General features: G+C 37.3%; 1 protein-coding gene and 1 pseudogene across 9 annotated transcripts in view; both read left to right on the top strand.

Annotated features, from left to right (window-relative positions):
- CHM (CHM Rab escort protein) overlaps nt 1–7,317 on the top strand; it is a 187,764-nt gene extending 180,447 nt beyond the window's left edge. For all 9 annotated transcript variants that reach the window (XM_024353228.3, XM_001146272.5, XM_063804190.1 and 6 more), the window contains one exon: nt 3,671–7,317. In XM_024353228.3, coding sequence (XP_024208996.1) covers nt 3,671–3,862 — 192 coding nt within the window. In that variant the 3' untranslated portion in view covers nt 3,863–7,317. The remainder of the gene's footprint in view (nt 1–3,670) is intronic.
- An 11,051-nt stretch (nt 7,318–18,368) lies between these two features.
- On the top strand, nt 18,369–19,096 carry LOC100609563 (swi5-dependent recombination DNA repair protein 1 homolog; annotated as a pseudogene).
- Nucleotides 19,097–19,531: the final 435 nt, after the last annotated feature.

Below are 19,531 nucleotides of genomic sequence, written 5' to 3'. Positions count from 1 at the left end.
AACGGAAGTATGAGGTAATGGCTTTGTCTGACCTAGGTCCTGCTTCTACAGGGGTTGCGTGTCTCTAGCAAAGGAGTATGGTGAGTCTCCGGGATGGAGAGCAAAGACAGGCATCTGTAATGTTTAATTTCCAGATAGCCATAATAAAAAATGCAGTTAGCTATAGTTACCATGCTGTACATTAGATCCCCAGAACTTATAGCTGAAAGTTCATACCCTTAAACCAACAGCTCTTCACTCCCCAGCCCCTGGCAACCACCCTCAACTTTTTTAGATTCTACATATAAGTGAGATCATGTGATATTTGTCTTTCTGTGCTTGGCTTATTTCACTTAGCATAATGTCCTCCAGGTTCATTTATCTTGTCATAAATGACAGGATTCTTCAATTCAAATTTGACAAGAGAGCAGATTTTAAGTATTCTTACTACAAACACACACACACACACACACACACAAACACACACACAGTGGTAACTATTAGTGGTGATGGACGTGTTAACTTAATTGTGGTAATCATTACACAGTGTATATCAAGTGACCTTGTACACCTTAAATATATATACTTTTTGTCAATTAAGTATTTAAAAACTTAAATTGTCTATAGTAATTGGCATGTCCAAAAACATATCCTTGAAGTTTTTTTATTCTGTTACCCTGTCATACTAATAAGTTCAGCTTAAATCTTGACATTTTTACTTATGTTATTATTAGTAATAATGAAAATAGCTACCATATATGTCGGCTTAATCTCTGATATTTTATAGATAAGGAAGCCAAAGCTCAGAAATTGAGAAAGCATTCCCCAAATCACATAGCTGCTAAATCGTAGAGCCAGTATTTTTACTGAGGCTATCTTTTCAAAACCCGTGAGCTTAAACAAGTGCTATAGTCCTTAAAGTCCAGGGAATGGAAATTCTATCAAAAAGCAAATAGTTGAACAAACAGTGAAGAGTTTTCTTCATTTGAACAGTGACTTGTTAAAATTACTATATGCTAAATTAGACTATACCAGTATCACATGTAGGCTTGTATTAGTCTGTCCTCACACTGCTATAAAGATACCACCTGAGACTGTGTAATTTATAAACAAAAGAGGTTTAATTGACTGACAGTTCCTCATAGCTGGGGAGGCCTAAGGAAATGTAAAATCAGGGTGGAAGGCAAAGGGGAAGCAAGGCATGTCTTACATGGCGGCAGGAGAGAGAAAGCAAAGAGGGAACTGCCAAACACTTTTAAACCATCAGATCTTGTGAGAAGTCACTATCACGAGGACAGCATGGGGAAAAGTGCCCCCATAATCCATTCATCTCCCACCAGTCCCTCCCTAATACTTGTGGATTACAATTGCAAATGAGATTTGGGTAGGGACATAGAGCCAAACCATATCATTCTGCCCCGACCCTTCCCAAATCTCATGTCCTTTTCACATTTCAAAACCAATCATCCCTTCCCAACAGCCCTCCAAAGTCTTAAAACTCATTCCAGCATTAACTCAAAAGTCCACGTCCAAAGTCTCATCTGAGACAAGTCAAGTCCCTTCTGCCTATGAACCTGTAAAATCAAAAGCAAGTTAGTTACTTCCAAGATACGATGGGGTATAGGCATTGGGTAAATGTCCCCATTCCAAATGGGAGAAATTGGACAAAACAAAGGGGCCATAGGCCCCATGCAAGTCCAAAACCCAGCTGGGCAGTCATTAAATCTTAAAGCTCCAAAATCTCCTTTGACTCCATGTCTCACATCCAGGCCATGCTGATACAAGGGCTAGGCTCCCACAGCCTTGGGCAGTTCCAACCCTGTGGCTCTTCAGGGGATAGGCACTGTGCCTGCTTTCATGGGCTGGCATTGAGTGCCTGTGACTTTTCCAGGTGCATGGTGCAAGCTGTCAGTGAAGCTACCATTCTGGGGTCTAGAGGACAGTGGCCCTCTTCTTACAGCTCCACTAAACAGTTCCCTAGTGGTGACTCTTTGTGGGGGCTCCAAACCCACATTTCCCTTCAGCACTGCCCTAGCAGAGGTTCTCCATGAGGGCTCTACCCCTGCAGCAGACTTCTGCCTGGCCATCTAGGCGTTTCCTAACATCCTCTGAAATCTATGCAGAAGCTCCCAAACCTCAACTCTTGTCTTTTGTGCACCCTCAGGCCCAACATCACGTGGAAGCTGGCAACGCTCGGGGCTTGCACCCTCTGAAGCAACAGCCCAAGCTGTACCTTTATTCCTTTTAGCCATGGCTGGAGCTGGAGCAGCTGGGATGTAGGGTACCATGTTCCAGGGCTGCACAGAGCAGTGGGGCCCACCCAGCCCACTAAACCATTTTTCCTCCTAGGGAAGATCTCTGACATGCCCTGGAGACATTTTCCCCATTGTCTTGTCTATTGACATTTGGCTCATCATTGCTTATGCAAATTGCTATAGCCAGCTTGAATTCCTCCCCAGAAAATGGTTTTTTCTTTTCTCCGACATGGTCAGACTGAAAATTTTCCAAACCTTTATGCTCTGCTTCCCTTTTAAACATAAGTTCCAATATGAAGCCATCTCTTTGTGAACACACATGACTGAGTGCTTTCAGAATCAGCTGGGTCACCTCTTGAATGCTTTGCTGCTTAGAAATTTTTTCTGCCACATACCCTAAATCATCTTTCTCAAGTTCAAAGTTTCACAGATCTCTAGGGCAGGGAGAAAATGCTACTAGTCTCTTTGCTAAAGCATAGCAAGAGTCACCTTTGCTCCAGTTCCCAATAAGTTCCTCATCTCCATCTGAGGCCACCTCAGCCTGGACATCATTGTTCATATCACTATCAGCATTTTGGCCAAAACCATTCAACAAGTCTCTAGAAAGTTCCAAATTTTCCCACATTTACCTGTCTTCTTCTGAGCCCTCCAAACTGTTCTAACCTCTGCCTGTTACCCAATTCCATAGTCACTTCCACATTTTCAGGTTATCTTTTAGCAGTACCCCACTCCTGGTACCAATTCTCAGTGTTAGTGCCTCTTACACTGCCATAAAGATACTACCTGAGACTAGGTAATTTGTAAACAAAAAAGGTTTAATTGACTCACAAGGCCACATGGCTGGGGAGGCCTCAGGAAAGTTACAATCATAGCAGAGGGTGAAGGGGAAGCAAGGCACATCTCACATGGTGGCAGGAGAAAGAGAAAAGGGGGAACTGCTAAATACTTTTAAACCATCAGATATTCTGAGAACTCACTATCACAAGAACAACATGGGAACAGCTGCCCCCATAATCTAGTCACCCCCTAACACGTGGGGATAACAATTTGAGATGAGATTTGGGTGAGGACTCAGAACCAAACCATATCAAGGCTCTATAAGAAATCATATAAACAATATTAAGGAAATTGTATTTCTATTGATATATAGAATGAATGTGTTTCAGTTCTCAACAATCTGAACACTTGATAATGAACCTGATGAGGTACTGCCATCCTTGAAGAGTGGACCTGAATACATGTATAGAATTAAAGGGAGAAGTCATAGAATTCTGAAAACAGACTTACGGAAGTTCATGTATTCTGATAAAGTGCTGTAGCCTGTTTAAGCAAATTTTTAAGGATAAAACACTTAATTTTTTTTAGTTAATGCCAGAAATGCACACACATTTTAAACCGATTTCCAAAAACGATTTTATCTTTTCTTCCTTGGCCAGGCTGAAACACTTTTCCAGGAAATCTGCCCCAATGAAGATTTCTGTCCCCCTCCACCAAATCCTGAAGACATTATCCTTGATGGAGACAGTTTACAGCCAGAGGCTTCAGAATCCAGTGCCATACTAGAGGCTAACTCGGAGACTTTCAAGGAAAGCACAAACCTTGGAAACCTAGAGGAGTCCTCTGAATAATGGATATACACCAAACTGGATACCCAACTTTGGAAATTTTGACTGATCTCAGAGTCTACTTGATAGAAGGACTGTTTGAGAAATGTTAGAAAGCAGCAGCAATTATAAGGCAAAATAGGTAATAGAAATCCAAAAGGGGATTTTCCTTATAGAGGACATTCCAAGAACACACAACACTTATAAAGCACATTGACTTGCTCATTTTAAATACCAAACTTGTGTGACTAGCAGATGAAAATTATAAATCAATTGATTCTCAGGAATGTAACTGTGGATATGAAAGTGATCCTATGCATTGTTAATAATTCCATGGTCTTAGGACAATTTTGCTTACCACTTTGGATCTTTGTTTGAAAGCCACATTTTCAGAACCAGCTCATGTATTTTCTTTGGTTATTTGAATTATATTTTCTTTATGGACAAGAGCATCATAACATAATGATAAAAACATATAGAAAAACTAAAGTATCATGATCTAGATAGAAGCCTGTATTTGGAATACAGGTTTGTTTTGCTTTCTATGTTGAGAAGCATTGAAAATGCTAATATAAAGGTGTTTAGACATTTTTACGAACAAGTCAGTGGTGTTTTTTAGTATCAGTAGTGATATTTGTTTGTAAATTATTTACATATTGGGAAAGGTCAATAATGAAGAAATGAAAGAATGGAAGGAAAGGTGTGGATAGGCTCATTGGTATTTGGATATTCTGTCTGTCAAGTAACTAGAGTATTAGGCTAATTGTCTACAGACCTAATTTAATCCTGGCTGTCCTACTGATGATATTTGGTAAATTGTTTAACTTCTGAGCCTACGTTTCTCCATATATAAAGTGGAAATAGTATTACTATGCCTACTATATGAGAATGGTTATGAAGACAATGCAATGCCATGTTTAGACTCGGTTTGCCAGAAGAAAATTGTTTTAGAATTTTCCCATTGACTTGATGAATCTCAAAAGTCTCACGCAGGAAATAATTGCTTGCTGTCAGTCAACTTCCAAACAAAATAGATCACGGTGTTTTTATTGCATTAAGCTTTTTAAATGAAAATTTCTTTTTTAAAGTAGTATTTTATAGTCTTACAGACCAGTAAAAATAGTAACAAGTAGAATTGTGGTTTTGAAATATTACTAAGGAAAACACTCTATAAATTGTTTTATTCCTTTTCTGGTAGGTAAACCTGCAACCACCAAGGACTCCAAATTGTGTATGACAGTTGGTAAGCCCTAATATACACTACATAAAAACGTTAGGGCTGCCTGTAATCCCAGCACTTTGGGAGGCTGAGGTGGGTAGATCACTTGAGGTCAGGAGTTCGAGACCAGCCTGGCCAACATGGCGAAACCCTGTCTCTACTAAAAATACAAAATTTTAGCTGGGTGTTATGGTGGGCACCTGTAATCCCAGCTACTTTGAAGATGAGGTAGCAGACTCACTTGAACCAGGGAGGCGGAGGTTGCAGTGAGCCAAGATTTTGCCACTGCACTCCAGCCTGGGTGACAGAGCAAGACTCTGTCTCACAAAAAAAAAAAAAAAAAAAAAAGGGCTGTACATAGGCAGCAAACTAAGCTGCAGTGACGTTGCCTATATTTAAATTTTCTCAAATGACCAAGCTCTGATGGTCTACTTTATTTGAGCAATAGTTGAGACTTATAATTGCCTGTAAATAAACAAACAAATGAACTATTTGTTTTTTTTTCACAACATCTGGCCTATATTGTCTGTCAGGAAGCCATGGCTCCAATGTAAAGTACATAGTTCTTACATACTTCAACTGCAGCTGGTCCCTGACCTCACCAGGTTTCAGAGATGTTCTTAAAGGAAGCCAGCTGTGGCAGGTCACAGATTCATGGGAAATGGAAAGAACCAAGGAATATAGCTCTTGCCTCACCTTTCTACCCACTGCAGATATAGTTCAAGCCAGAATAATGGAAGAACTTAACTTACTAGCCTCTCAGGCTGCTCCTATCCCTACCTCCCAGTGTACAGCCCCTCCCCATCTCTTTAGTCCCCTTTCCCTCACTTCCCCTTTTATAATGTCACACAAATCAGGGACAGTAGGATCACATTATAACCTACTTTGTCACAGGGATTCGATTTTTCTTATATCAAATCATGTTTCCTGAAACCCAGCTGGGGCATATGCACTCAATGTCTAATACATACTTATTAATGTACCGGATATTGGCCTTGCCCCTGGATATCAGCAATATATTATAAAAGGTTCCAGTAGATGAGACGATTGAGTCTGAATACAATTGCAGTAAATTGTGCCAATAAAGATATTGTACTGTTACGGTCTTAGAGTTAAAGCCGCTTGAATGCAGCATGCACATTCATGTAAACAGACAATCAGGGTAGGCCTAGAATAACCACAAAAATTCTATTGGCCTTACTGCAGCCACCTATATGTAGAACAATGGAGGAGATAGTTTGTGGTCCATTATTGTACCCTGTTTCATCCATTAGCATCAGAATCTCTCTTTCAGGTCATTTATTAAATATGATTGAAATGTTTAAAAGTTCCTGAACATGATTCATGATGATTAAAATATCATACAACTGATAAAAGACTTTAAGAACTTTATATATTTCCCGTTGCCTCAAAATGTAACAGAAATTATTCTTAGAGCTTTGTTTTTAGCTATCCTAATTACTGCAAATAAATATTTGTTCTTATAGTTTTAAATCAAAAAGAAAAGTCTTGTTATAAAACCTTAAGCTTGAAATCATATTAATAAAATATATTGTACATAGTGGAAAATTTTCAGTAGCTAATTTAAAATTTCAGAAAATGCTATTAAAGAATTTTGATTCAAGTATTTAAACTGTTTAGTTATGCATGCTTCTTATTAACCGAAAATGATAATACCATTTAGTTTAGTGATCAGTATGAGAACCAATACCTAATCCTATGTTGCTATTGTATTTTTTCCTAGTTGGTGTGCCTGCTCAGAAAAATATATACTGTATGTGTATACATACCTGTGTATATATAAAAGGTCAATTTATATATTTTTCTATAGGAAAATGGAGTAACAAGTTCCCTATCTCCCATATTTATTTGTCCATAGTAAAATGGCCACATTGATGATAATTTCTAGAACTAGTTTCTGAGATTGTCAGCCCTTTGTCTAAAATAATGGCAGTATTAATGATTGACTTCTGTCACTGCCATAGTTACCTGTATTGGCAGCCTTGGTAGCCTTTGTCTAAAGTCCTAAAGAGTTCCAAAAAAAATTTGTTGAAATTTAATTGCTAAATAGTGGTTGGTGATTCTTTACAGTAGGAATTGTAATAATTTTCATGCAAGTAAGTTATTTACTGCTATTGATATTGAATAATTTGTCTTTTACTCAGATATATTTCAAAAAGCATGAATATATGATTATTCATAAATTGTATACTTTACCAGTAAGTTTTCAGAGGAAATAAAGACTTTTAAATCCTTTTCAGTCATGGTGTCATATTTTGTAATACTTGCATCTTTTATATATGCCAAGAATTTGAAGATTGCCTTTAACCTGATTTATGTTTTAATATTAGTCTAGTATGTAAATACTTAATTGTCAAGCTGTATATTTGGTTTTGTTTTTAGGCATCTGCCAACTGTGCTAAGTTTGTGAGAAAGGCAATGAAATAATATAGGGGCATGAGCTACTTTGCAAACTGTTCTAGATGCCAACATTAGTGCCAATATCAAACAAAGGTGGATGAGACCTTCCTCTGTTTGGAATCAGTGCTGTAGAGGCTGTGCGGCATGGGCTGTGAATTTACAGTACATTGATTGCCTACAGACTGTTTTCACATCTCACTTACATGATGAGAATCTGAAAGGTTTTTCATATCTGCTTTGTAAATGAGAACCTGAAATGTTTTTCTTTAAGGGGTTTGAGTCCCCAGCAACTCATTTGCAAGAGACAAGAGACTGCTGATGTTCTTTTTATGCAGAAATTATTCACTAAACTATGATTTGCTATTGAGTCAAATAATTAAAGCAGACTCACACTTTTTGTCAATTTCAAGTAGTTTCTAAAGTTCCTCAGTAAGGAGACATTAAAAAGATAACAGGACTCTCAAAACTGGCAGCTTATCTGTGAGATTATTAATTAATCAATTTTAAGAAAGATAAGATTAATTGAATTTTTAAATAAACAGCTGTATTATCCTTCAAGCACCTTGAAACTCATACAATAGTCACACTTTAAAAAAAATGGTTCCAAATGTTTGAATTTTCTTTAATGATGGCTGTTTAAAAATACTGGTTAAGTGGTTTAACACTTAGTATCCCAAGTCACATTTTGAAGGCCACTTTTCTTTCCATTGATGCACAATTTAGCTTTGGGGCTGCAATGAGATACCCTTGTGGTATAAGTTGCCATGTCTGCTCTTTCTGGTGATGATGACTCCTAGGACAATATGACAGGTAATCATTAGAACCTGGATCCTGGTAGACTGTAGGGTCTTTTTGGTCTATCGTTGAAGGGGGATTTGTGCTTGTAACTCCTATTAATAGGACTTGCATGTGTAAATCTTCCTCCTGTCAATGAGACAGTTGACTCCTAAAAGAAACATTCTTTAGAGGTGGACACTGTAACTGATCTAGAAGCCTCAGTGAATTGTCCTATTCAGGATTTTTATGTGTGGGGAAAAAAATAGAATGAGTGTACCAACTTAGCCAAGCATTTTCTCCAGAACTTGAAAAGATGAAATACTAGCACTTAATTTTTCCATTTCCATTTCTAAAATATGTTAGAAACTACTGCTCTATGTGTACTATTAACATAGCATTTTTTCTCTTATTTTTAAAAGTAAAATAAGTTTGCCCAAGGTTGTGTTGAAATCACATTTTAATATGTCAATACCATCCTGAAAGTTCTGGAAATTAACATCTTAAAGCTATATAATAAAATCCAGTCTCATAACAATCAAGGAAATGCAGACAAACCCAGGAGATATGTTTTGTTTATCAAGTTGGCAGAATCCCAAATACTGATAATAGCCAGGGTGGTAAGGATGTAGGGGAAAAGACACTCATACATTGTGAGTAAGAAAGTACATAAGTAGGTTACAGCATATTCAAAGGACAATTTGGCAGAACCTGTCAAAACTTTTTTTTGCAGATTATTAAAATGGCATTATTTTTAATATTTACAAATTTTTTCAGTGCCACTTTTAGCTTCAGGCAGTACATATGAAGGAGTATTACATGGGAATATTGCATGATGCTGAGGTTTGGGATATGAATCCCATCACCCAGATAACATAGTACCCAGTAAGTAGTTTTTTTTAAATTATTATTATACTTTAAGTTTTAGGGTACGTGTGCACAACGTGCAGGTTAGTTACGTATGTATATATGTGCCATGTTGGTGTGCTGCACCCCAGTAAGTAGTTTTACAATGCGTGTCCCCCTCCCTCCCTCCCTCCCTCCCTCCTCTAGTAGGCTGCATTGTGTGTTATTACCATGTTTATGTCTACATGTGCTCAGTGTTTAGCTCCCACTTACAAGTGAGAACATGCTGTATCTGGGTTTTCTGTTCCTGTATTTGTTTAGGATTATGGCCTCCATCTCCATCCACATTGCTGCAAAGGCCATGATCTCGTCTTCTTTTTTTTTTTTTTTTTTTTTTTTTTTAATGGCTGCATAGCATTTCAAGGTGTGTAAGTACCACATTTTCTTTATCCAGTCTGCCATTGATGGGCACCTGGATTAATTCCAGGTCTTTGCTATTGTGAATAGCACATTGATGAATATATGAGTGCATGTGTCTTTTTGGTAGAATGATTTATTTGGCATCAGAAATGCAAATCAAAACCTATCAAAACTTTAAATGCAGATAGCCTTTGGCCAAACACTTTCATTTCTAAAAACCCAGCTTATAGAATGTTTTGTACATGTGCACAAAATACAAGGTTCCACACTATAGCTTTGTGGTTTTATTTAATTTTTGAAATAACCTATATGTTCATTAAATGGAGACTGGCTTGAATTGTTAATATAGGCATTTAATAGTATAGAATACTGTGCAGCTGCGAAAAGTGAGGTGCATCTGTATGAAATATATCTCCAACATGTTTAAAAACCAAGTCACAGAATGGTAAGTATATATGTGTAAAAATCAAAACCCTGTGTTTATTACATATATATGCCTATCATAGAAAATTTTTGGGAAGTTACATACTAAAATGGTAACTGGTTATGTTGGGAAGAGATTAGTATTCGTAGGAGGAGAATGAAAAGACTTCTAATTCTACATAATTGTTTTAGTTTTCCAGTTTTTTATAACTAGCAAGTATTCACGTATTGTTGTATTTAAAATTTGAATCTGTTTAGTAATCCAACGCCAAGTTCTTAGGTGGCATGTGGGACCTCCAAAAATAGTGACTTCAGACTTTGGGTTACATTGATGTTTTATAAAGTGCAGTTCAGATATGAAAGGTAATAATCAACGGGTGACTAGTTACATAAACTATGATTCATCTCTTACAATGGAGTACTATGCAGTTGTAAGATGGAATTAGGAAACTACTGCTTATGTGATCACCAGAATACACTTTTAAGTGACAGAAGAATATACACAAATGTGCATGTATATCTTCATTTTGTGTGAGAAAGGTAGGGGCATTCCAAAACGCATATTAAAATAGTCACCTATTGTGAAAGGGAGGAGGCAGGGTGGAGGAATGGAAGCTAGACCTCTTTGTACCTTGTTTTATAGTTTTGACTTTGAAACCAAAAGCAATCCATAAAATGTGAAGCCTTTAATAACCATGTATTGAGTTGTTGGCATAACTGTATGTAGAATTAGGTGACTTTAAAGCATTGGTATAGTTTGGATCTATGTCCCCACCCGAATCTCATGTTGAATTGTAATCCCTAATGTTGGAGATGGGGCCTGGTGGGAAGTGATTGGATCATAAGGGCATATTTCTCATGAATAGTTTAGTACAGTCCTCTTGGCACTCACCTCATGATAGAGAGTGAATTCTCACGAGACCTGGTCATTTAAAAGTTCTCTTTTGCTTCTGCTTTCACCATGATTGTAAGTTTCATGAGGCCTTCCCAGAAGCCAAGTAGATTCCACCATCATGCTTCCTGTACAGCCTGCAGAACTGTGAAACAATAAAACCCGTTTTCTTTATAAATTGCCCAGTCTCAGGCATTTCTTTATAGCAATGCAAAAGTGGACTAATGCAAGCATAGTATTTAAGTATATATTGTAAGATATGGAGATGGGTAGAGAACACAAATCTTAAACTTTATTGAGTGGACTTGATGATAGTGCTAATATTTATTGTGATAGATAATGTTGATGGGATTATTAACATTTAGAACAAGAAAATAATATAAAAACAAAGATAAGTAAAAACCCTGTGCTCTTTAGTTTGAATCAGATCAGTGTATGCATATGTTCAAACTCATCAAATTGTACAGATTAAATATGTGCAGTGTTTGGATTTCAATTATACCCCCCCCCAAAAAAAATCAATATACACTCAAGATGCAGTTACTTCATTCTAAAAATATATTTTCTAGCTAGAAAATTGGCAAAGGCTACTGGTGTTATGTCAAAAGGACATAAGAACCAATGTGAAGGAACTCCCATTGGTCACAGATAAGGCCATTTGAACATCAAGAGTGAATAATGATACTCCAAAAAGCAAACGAACCTCATTGACCAGCCATGAAGATTGCTAAGGCACTCTTTGTTCTAGAAACTAATAAAGAGACGGAAGCAATTATCATATATGTCCTGTAAAGACTGTATTTCAGGATATCCAAATAGTTGTTAAAGGAAAGTTCTTGTAGAAGAATCACAATTAATAAATGCATGAGGAATGATAGAATTAGAAAAATCACTGTTTTATAAACTCAATATAGTATAATAATGTACCTAGGCAATGATTATCAATGACTGCTAAAACCTGTAGTTGAAAGGCATCACTCGAACCTACTGATCAATCTTAAAATTATTATAAGTAGAAAGGCAGACATTATAAGTTTCCTTGTGTGTTGAAATAGAAAGCATACAGCATTGCCTAGGAAGAATTCTTGCCAAAATAAAAAAATAAAATGAACCTAAATCTAATCAAGCCTTTAGCTCTAACTACCAGCTTACAGGCATGAGGGGGACAGGAAAGCATGCTAAGTGACATCATGAAGATACAACATGTAAAATTCTACAGGACAAATGACCCAATTTTATCAACAATTAACTGGCACAGGAAAAAAAAATGGAGGAAGCATTATTACAGACTAAAGGAGATTTTAGAGATATCAAACAACTGCAACATGCTGACCTTGTTTTGAACAAATGACATCTTTTTTTTTTTTTTTTTTTAAGATGGAGTCCTGCTCTGTTGCCCAGGCTGGAGTGCAGTAATGTGATCTGGGCTCATTGCAACCTCTGCTTCCCGGGTTCAAGTGATTCTCCTGCCTCAGCCTCCCAAGTAGCTGGGATTACAGACGCAGGCCACCATGCCCAGCTAATTTTTTTCAGCTAATTTTTTTGTATTTTTAGTAGAAACGGGGTTTTATCATGTTGGTCAGGCTGGTCTGGAACTCCTGACCTCAAATGATCCGCCCACTTCAGCCTCCCAAAGTGCTGGGATTACAGGCATTAGCCACAGCACCCAGACTGACATCTTTTTTTTTTTTTTTTAAAGCAAAATCCAGACCGTTTTGAGACAATCAGAGGGAATTGAACATTTACTGGATGATAGTTGATATAAGGAATTCATATTAATAGTGTTGAATGAGATAATTTTAATTTTTAAAAGATATCTCAGAGATTTTAAAAATAGATGAAATAAGTAGAACAAAATATTAATGATTAAATACATGATATATGGGGAGTTGTTTCTATTATGCATTTTCTATTGTGTTTAAAATTTTTCATAGTAAATTTTTTAAATGACAGATAAAGGTTAATAATAATATATAGGTTAATAATAATAACCTACCTGTACATTGTTTCTTCCTTTACAACATAACTACCCTCCACTATTTCTGAAAAGGAGGTCCTATAGGATTCAGTTCAGTCCTATATACTTTGTTTTATAATGTTTTGAAACCAGGGACTCTAAAAATCACCTGTTTAAATTTATTACCTTTGATTGATGTCTTCCCAGGCCAGAGGAAGAAAGAGAAAGAGGTAGTGTGGCTGAGCAACACTGGCACAGGGCAAGGTCAGGAAGAATAAACATGTTTACAGAGTCAGCCCCTCTCCCTCTCTCTTCCCCTTAGTTAAAAATTTAAAAATGAAAATGGCATTATTGAGTACCATGGAGTGGAGGGAATTTATAATCTTACGACTTAGATTGCCTACTTTATTATCACCAATCTATGATGAAATTGTTAATGCTTTTTAACCTCTAAAATGTTTCTATCTAGGCAGTTTTTAGACGTTGCAACATGGAGTCTGCTACTAATTTCCACACATGAAACCTTTTTGATGCCTCACATTTGGACTTGTGACACTATTCTATGAGAATCTGTTGAATATTTTTTTTTCAGAAACAGCCGAAAATATATATTGTATAATATATGCTCCAATTATCCAGTCAAAAATTCAATCTTTGCCCTATATTAAAAATATAATTTATTGTGAAATGATATATGTATACATTGTGAAATGATTACCACAATCAAGATAATTAGTATATTCATTTATTCACAGTTTCCTTTATGTTTGTATGTTTGTGGTGAGAACACTTATGTTCTACTTTCTTAGCAAATTTCAAATATACAATACAGTATTATTAACTATAGTCACCACGCTGTACATTGGATCATTTCAAAATATATACATGTATCAAAATGCTTAAACCATAAATATGTGTAATTTTATTTGTCAGTTATATCTCAGTAAAACTGGAAGGATATAAATATAGTTTCACTGTTACTAGCTGTTGCCTTCAACAATTGTCAGTAATGGCGCAGTAGATCTATTGTGTTTTTTTTAAATTTTTTAAATATACTTTAAGTTCTGGGATACATGTGCAGAACGTGCAGGTTTGTTACATAGGTATACACGTGCCATGGTGGTTTGCTGCACCCATCAACCCGTCATCTACATTAGGTATTTCTCCTAATGCTCCCCCTCCCCTAGCCCCCCACCCCCCGACAGGCCCTGCTGTGTGATGTTCCCCTCCGTGTGTCCATGTGTTCTCATTGTTCAACTCCCACTTATGAGTGAGAACATGTGGTGTTTGGTTTTCTGTTCTTGTGTTAGTTTGCTGAGAATGATGGTTTCCAGCTTCATCCATGTCCCTGCAAAGGACATAAACTCATCCTTTTTTACGGCTGCACTGCATAGTATTCTATGATGTATACATGCCACATTTTCTTTATCCAGTCTATTATTCATGGGCATTTGGGTTGGTTCCAAGTGTTTGCTATTGTGAACAGTGCCACAATAAACATACATGTGCCTGTGTTTTTATGGTAGAATGATTTATAATCCTTTGGGTACGATTTTGTCAGTTATATCTTAGTAAAGCTGGAAGAAATAAACATAGTTTCACTGTTACTAGCTGTTGCCTTCAACAATTGTCAGTGATGGGGCAGTAGATCTATTGTGTTTTTAAATTTATTTTTATTTTTCTTAGAGACAGGGTCTCACCGTGTCCCTGAGGCTGGCGTTCAATGGCGCAATCATAGCTCACTGCAGCCTTGACATCTTAGCCCCAAGCAATCCTCCCACCTCAGCCTCCTGAGTAGCTGAGAAAACAGGCACACGCCATCACACCTGGCTAATTTTCTTTTCCTATTCTTCTTAAGGGCTGAGTGGAGATCATGCCAGTTATTTTTGTCTAACTTGTGCTACCAATGGAACAAGTGAATAAGCCAACTGAAATCTAGGATTTTTAAAAATCAAAGTAGTTGATCCAGTAGAGTCAAAAGATCTATTCATCTTGCTTACACACATGGTAAATTACAATTCATCACTTTTCCTCAATTTCCGCATGCATTTGGGCACACAATCTTACTGATTTTTTATCTCAGAATATCTTCCTGATCACAGCCACCTCCTCTTTATTCCCACGACCCACTGTTATCATTCTCTTTCAGACTATTCTAATGAGTCATCCTGACACCAGGCTCTTCTGTCTACTCCAATACCTATTGAGGTAGAAATCACCTCATTGGTTCCTTCTTCTGCTTACGCATTATGAGAAGGAGGTCATTTAGCATAGGAACACACCACAGATATGTAAGAATGAAGCCGTTAAGTAGGTATCCCCAGCCTGCACCATATGTGGCTGTGACAAGATAGAGCTTGGGACCCTGAGCATAGCTCAGAGGATAGGAAAAAAATTACAGGTAACACTCGTAGTGCCTACTATGTACTAGGCTCTCTTCTGTTAATCTCATAATAACTTGTAAGTAATTATCCTCCATTTTATAGATGAGGACATTGATGAGGAAACTGAAGTGCCGAGAGATAGAATGACATCCAAGGTCATAGTTGGAAAGGCTTGGATTGCTCCTCTGAATTGGTACACATCAAAACATGTTTATGAACTAGTAAATAGTAAGATTCTGTTCTTTCTCATCATAATGAACTACATCTGCCTGTCCTACCAGTGGCAGAGTTTCACCTAAAAATTAAAAACACATAAGAGCCCTGATCATGTCAGTCCTTTAAAACTGCTGCCTATAAAATACAATCTGACCTCTTCAGTATACATGTGAGTTCACCTCCCCAAAATACAAAATATTCCTCTCTTGCTTCATCTCCTGTCATTCCACCTCCCTTCTCACCTCTCACTCTATTCTTCAATCACAATGAACTTCCCACTATCCTCAGACTCTGGCCCATTGCACATATCATTTATTTTTCTAAAATGCCCTAACTCAGCGGTCCTCAACCATTTTGGCACCAAGGACCAGTTTTGTGGAAGAGAATTTTTCCACAGACGGGAAGCAGTACAGGGATGGTTTCAGGATGAAACTGTTTCACCTCTGATCGTTAGGAATCAGATTCTCATAAGGAGCGCACAACCTAGATCCCACGCATGCCAATTCACAATAGGGTTTGTGCTCCTATAAGAATCTAATGCAACTGCTGATCTGACAGATGGCAGAGCTCAGGCACTAATGCTTGCTTGCCTGCCACTCACCTCCTGTTGTGCTGCCCAGTTTCTAACAGGCCGCAGACTGGTACAAGTCTGTGACCCAGTGGTTGGGGACCCCTGCCCTAACCTCTAACCTCTCTCTGCTACTACCACACCCCTTTTCTTACAACAAATTTATATTCTGTCTTTAAAATCCAGATGTAGTGTTACTTCGACTGCTAATACTTTGGCAAAATTACTTTTCCCTCTGTGGAACCCCCAGTACTGTTCATAAAGTACTTACTTCGTTGGATTCTAAGTTTTCTGATTTTGTTTCTGTCTTCTAGACAGTGAACAACTTGAGTGCAGGGACCCTGTCATTCATCCTTGTGTCCTCAGCACATGACAATGCCTGACTCATTGCCATGCATCACCTGCATAACCCTGCTCCTCTGGCCACAGTAGACTCGACCTAGGGTGGGGGCAGGCCCCTGACCCACTTTGAAATTGAGATCCATAATGAGTTTTAAATTTTCTGGGTGGCTGATACGTACCATGAAACCTCTTTAGCTATAGGCAGCCATATTTTCCACTAGGTGGACAGTAGAGCAGAGAAAATCTGTTTGTAAAGAAAGAAAAAACAGAGATGAGAGACACAGAACTGCCAGGTGAACCTAGAATTGGTTTCTGAGAGCTTTCTAATTCTAATGATACTGGAGGTCCAGTATCATTCCTGCCCTGAGGGTTTGTGATACACTCCTGTATCCTTATAATCAAATCCCCTGCTTTGATGTTCAGAAAACACCACTGGATTTCTGACACTTGCACACAAAATGTTTAAACGAAATACACACTTCTGGGAAATGTCATTTATTAGAACCTCTGAAAATGCCTCTACCTGCTTGAGTGCAGGCACATGATCACCTGCACCAAGTGTAGCAAGCGCATGAGCAAGTGCCCCATCTGCCGGCAGTATGTGGTGCAAGTCGTGCACATGTTCAAATCCTGAAAACAAGGATCTCCCAACAGGGAACTTGCCCCAAAAATTGATCCTTAACATTTCAAAGCACAGAAGGGACCAGAAAATTACTCTAAAAAGGCTAAAACTGTTTTTAAAAACTATTTTCACAACTAACTGGGGACAGAAAGGTTCACCCTAAATTGTAGAAACATCAGTCCATACTACACACCTGTCTGCCTGTGGACACACTGGATTTCTTGGGTTCTACCAGGCTTTATTACATGTCCCCTATCACTCACTGTCGAAGTCAGGCTGTTTACAACGTATGGTCATCAGCTACTGCTCTTTGGAGGACACTTGTCCTGTTTTCTTGTTTTCCTTTCATAATTTTTTTCTAACTTAAACTACTCAGATGTTTAAAACGTATGTTCTTTTTGGATGAAATCACTGTCCACAAGTGGCCAACATGAAACATGCTGATCAATGGTCTCTCTTATTATTCATGCATATCTATATGTGTATGTCTGTGAATGCATTTGTGTACTATGCAAATTTACATTTATACTGATTAGCAAGTGTCATAAAAGGTTCAGGTCCAAAGCTCCATACAGAAGGGACAGTAAAACACCAGCACCATTTATTGAGGAAGGTATCCTTTTCCCTATGTATATTCTTGTCACCTTTGTCAAAAAATCAGTTGGCTGTAAATATGTGGTTTTATTTCTGGGTTTCCTGTTCTTTTCCATTAGTCTATGTGTCTTTTTATATCAATGCCATGATGTTTTGGTTTCTATAGCTTGATACAGTATATTTTGAAGTTAGGTAGTATGATGCCTCCAGCTTTGTTCTTTTGTTCAGGATTGCTTTGCCTATTGAGGGTCTTTTGTGTTTCCATATGGATTTGAGGATTGTTATTTCTATTTCTGTAAAGAATGTCACCTCTGATCATCAGGTGTCAGTTAGATTTGCATTTTGATAAGTATTGCACTCAATCTGCTTTGGGCAGTCTTCTTACTTTAATGATGTTAATTCTTCTGATCTGTGAGCCTGGGATGTCTTTTCATTAGTTTGCATCCTCTTCACTTTGTGTCATTAGAATTTTTTAGTTTTCCTTGGAGAGGGCTTTCAACTCCTTAGTTAAGTTTATTCCCAGGTACCTTTTTGTAGCTATTTCAAATGGGATTGCTTTTTTTCAAAATTTTGGTAGGTACATAGTAGGTGTATATATTTATGGGGAATATGAGGTGTTTTGATACGGGCATGCAATGCATAATAATTGCATAATAGAGAATGGGGTATCCTTCCCCTCAGGCATTTATCCTTTGTGTTACAAACAATCCAATTATACTCCTTGAGTTATTTTTAAATGTACAATTAAATTATTATTGACCATAGCTCTCTCGCATGGCCCCACCTTGGGCACAGGATAGATTTATGGCTGCAACTGCATGTGCTTTCTGCTCATGCTGGGGAGAGCAGAGAGGTAAACCAAGATTTCATTTTCAAGATGGAAAGTCAGTCAGACTCAGCTGTGGTTTTGCCTAGTACTCCACAGGCCTTTGTGAATCCATCATCTCCCCGTACAACTAGTTCATGAAAACAACCTATGAGTGCAACACTTAAAGAAAGATTAAGGAAAACAAGATCTTCATTTAATTCCTGTTACAATGTGATAAAACGTCTTAAAGTAGAGAATGAAGAAAACAATCAGAACTTTTCAGAGAAACCAGCGTATTCCACAGAGGAAAACTGTTCGGAATTTCAAGAAAATTTTAAACACATAGACAAGTGAATTTGAAGAAATCACATATTTGAAAAATACCTTCAAGAATATCAATGTGAGTGAATCTCAGTCACTTGATTCTGTGTCATTCAGTGCTCTCCAAAATGAGTTTGTGAATTAGAATCTTCCTAAACAAGAATTAAACGAAGAAAAAGCCAAATTGGTGAAGCAGGTTCAGGAGAAAGAAGACTTTCTTTGGAGGCGAAATCTTGTCCAAATGTATATAGATCAAAGAATGTTGATCGTCTCAGTTACAGTTGTTAATAAAGAAGTAGAGAAGCTGTAGCCAGCCGTTGCTTTATGAGTTGTAGTCAGCTATGTCTGCAGAGAACAAGAAAGTAAACCTACTCAATTGATAGACCACTATGGGTTAGATAATAAATTGCTACACTGTAACAGAAGTGAAGAAGAATTTATAGGTGTTTAATTCCTAATCATTTCTCCAGAATATCTTTGAGAATAACAACTTAATTAAAAGATACTTGTACATTTTAAATGGAAGATAGAAACCATTAGGGCTTAGAGGAAGGTATCCTGATGAACATCAATTTAGGACACTCTACTATATTAATATAAATTAAGTTGTAGAATGAAAATGTAGTATTTGGATAGATTTGCCGAAGAAAATTTGACATTTAATGTAATATGAAAAAAATTCAAATCATGTTGAAAAAATCATTTGGGCAATTCTCTAAACCAGTTTTAATACATTGCTTTGTGTTTTTTGTGGCAAAATGATTTATTTTAAATGCCCAAAATTGTCCAATCTGGTGAATGTCTAAATTTCAAGTGGTCTAAAAATGCCCGCCTCTCTCCTAAGTTTATAAACCTTTTTTCCATCCATTTACTACTACATATTTCC

This window comes from Pan troglodytes, chromosome X (genome assembly GCF_028858775.2).
Source record: "Pan troglodytes isolate AG18354 chromosome X, NHGRI_mPanTro3-v2.0_pri, whole genome shotgun sequence".
NCBI classification, from domain to species: Eukaryota; Metazoa; Chordata; class Mammalia; order Primates; family Hominidae; genus Pan; species Pan troglodytes.
Note: the sequence above shows the minus strand (reverse complement) of the source record. Positions and strands in the feature narration are given on the sequence as shown.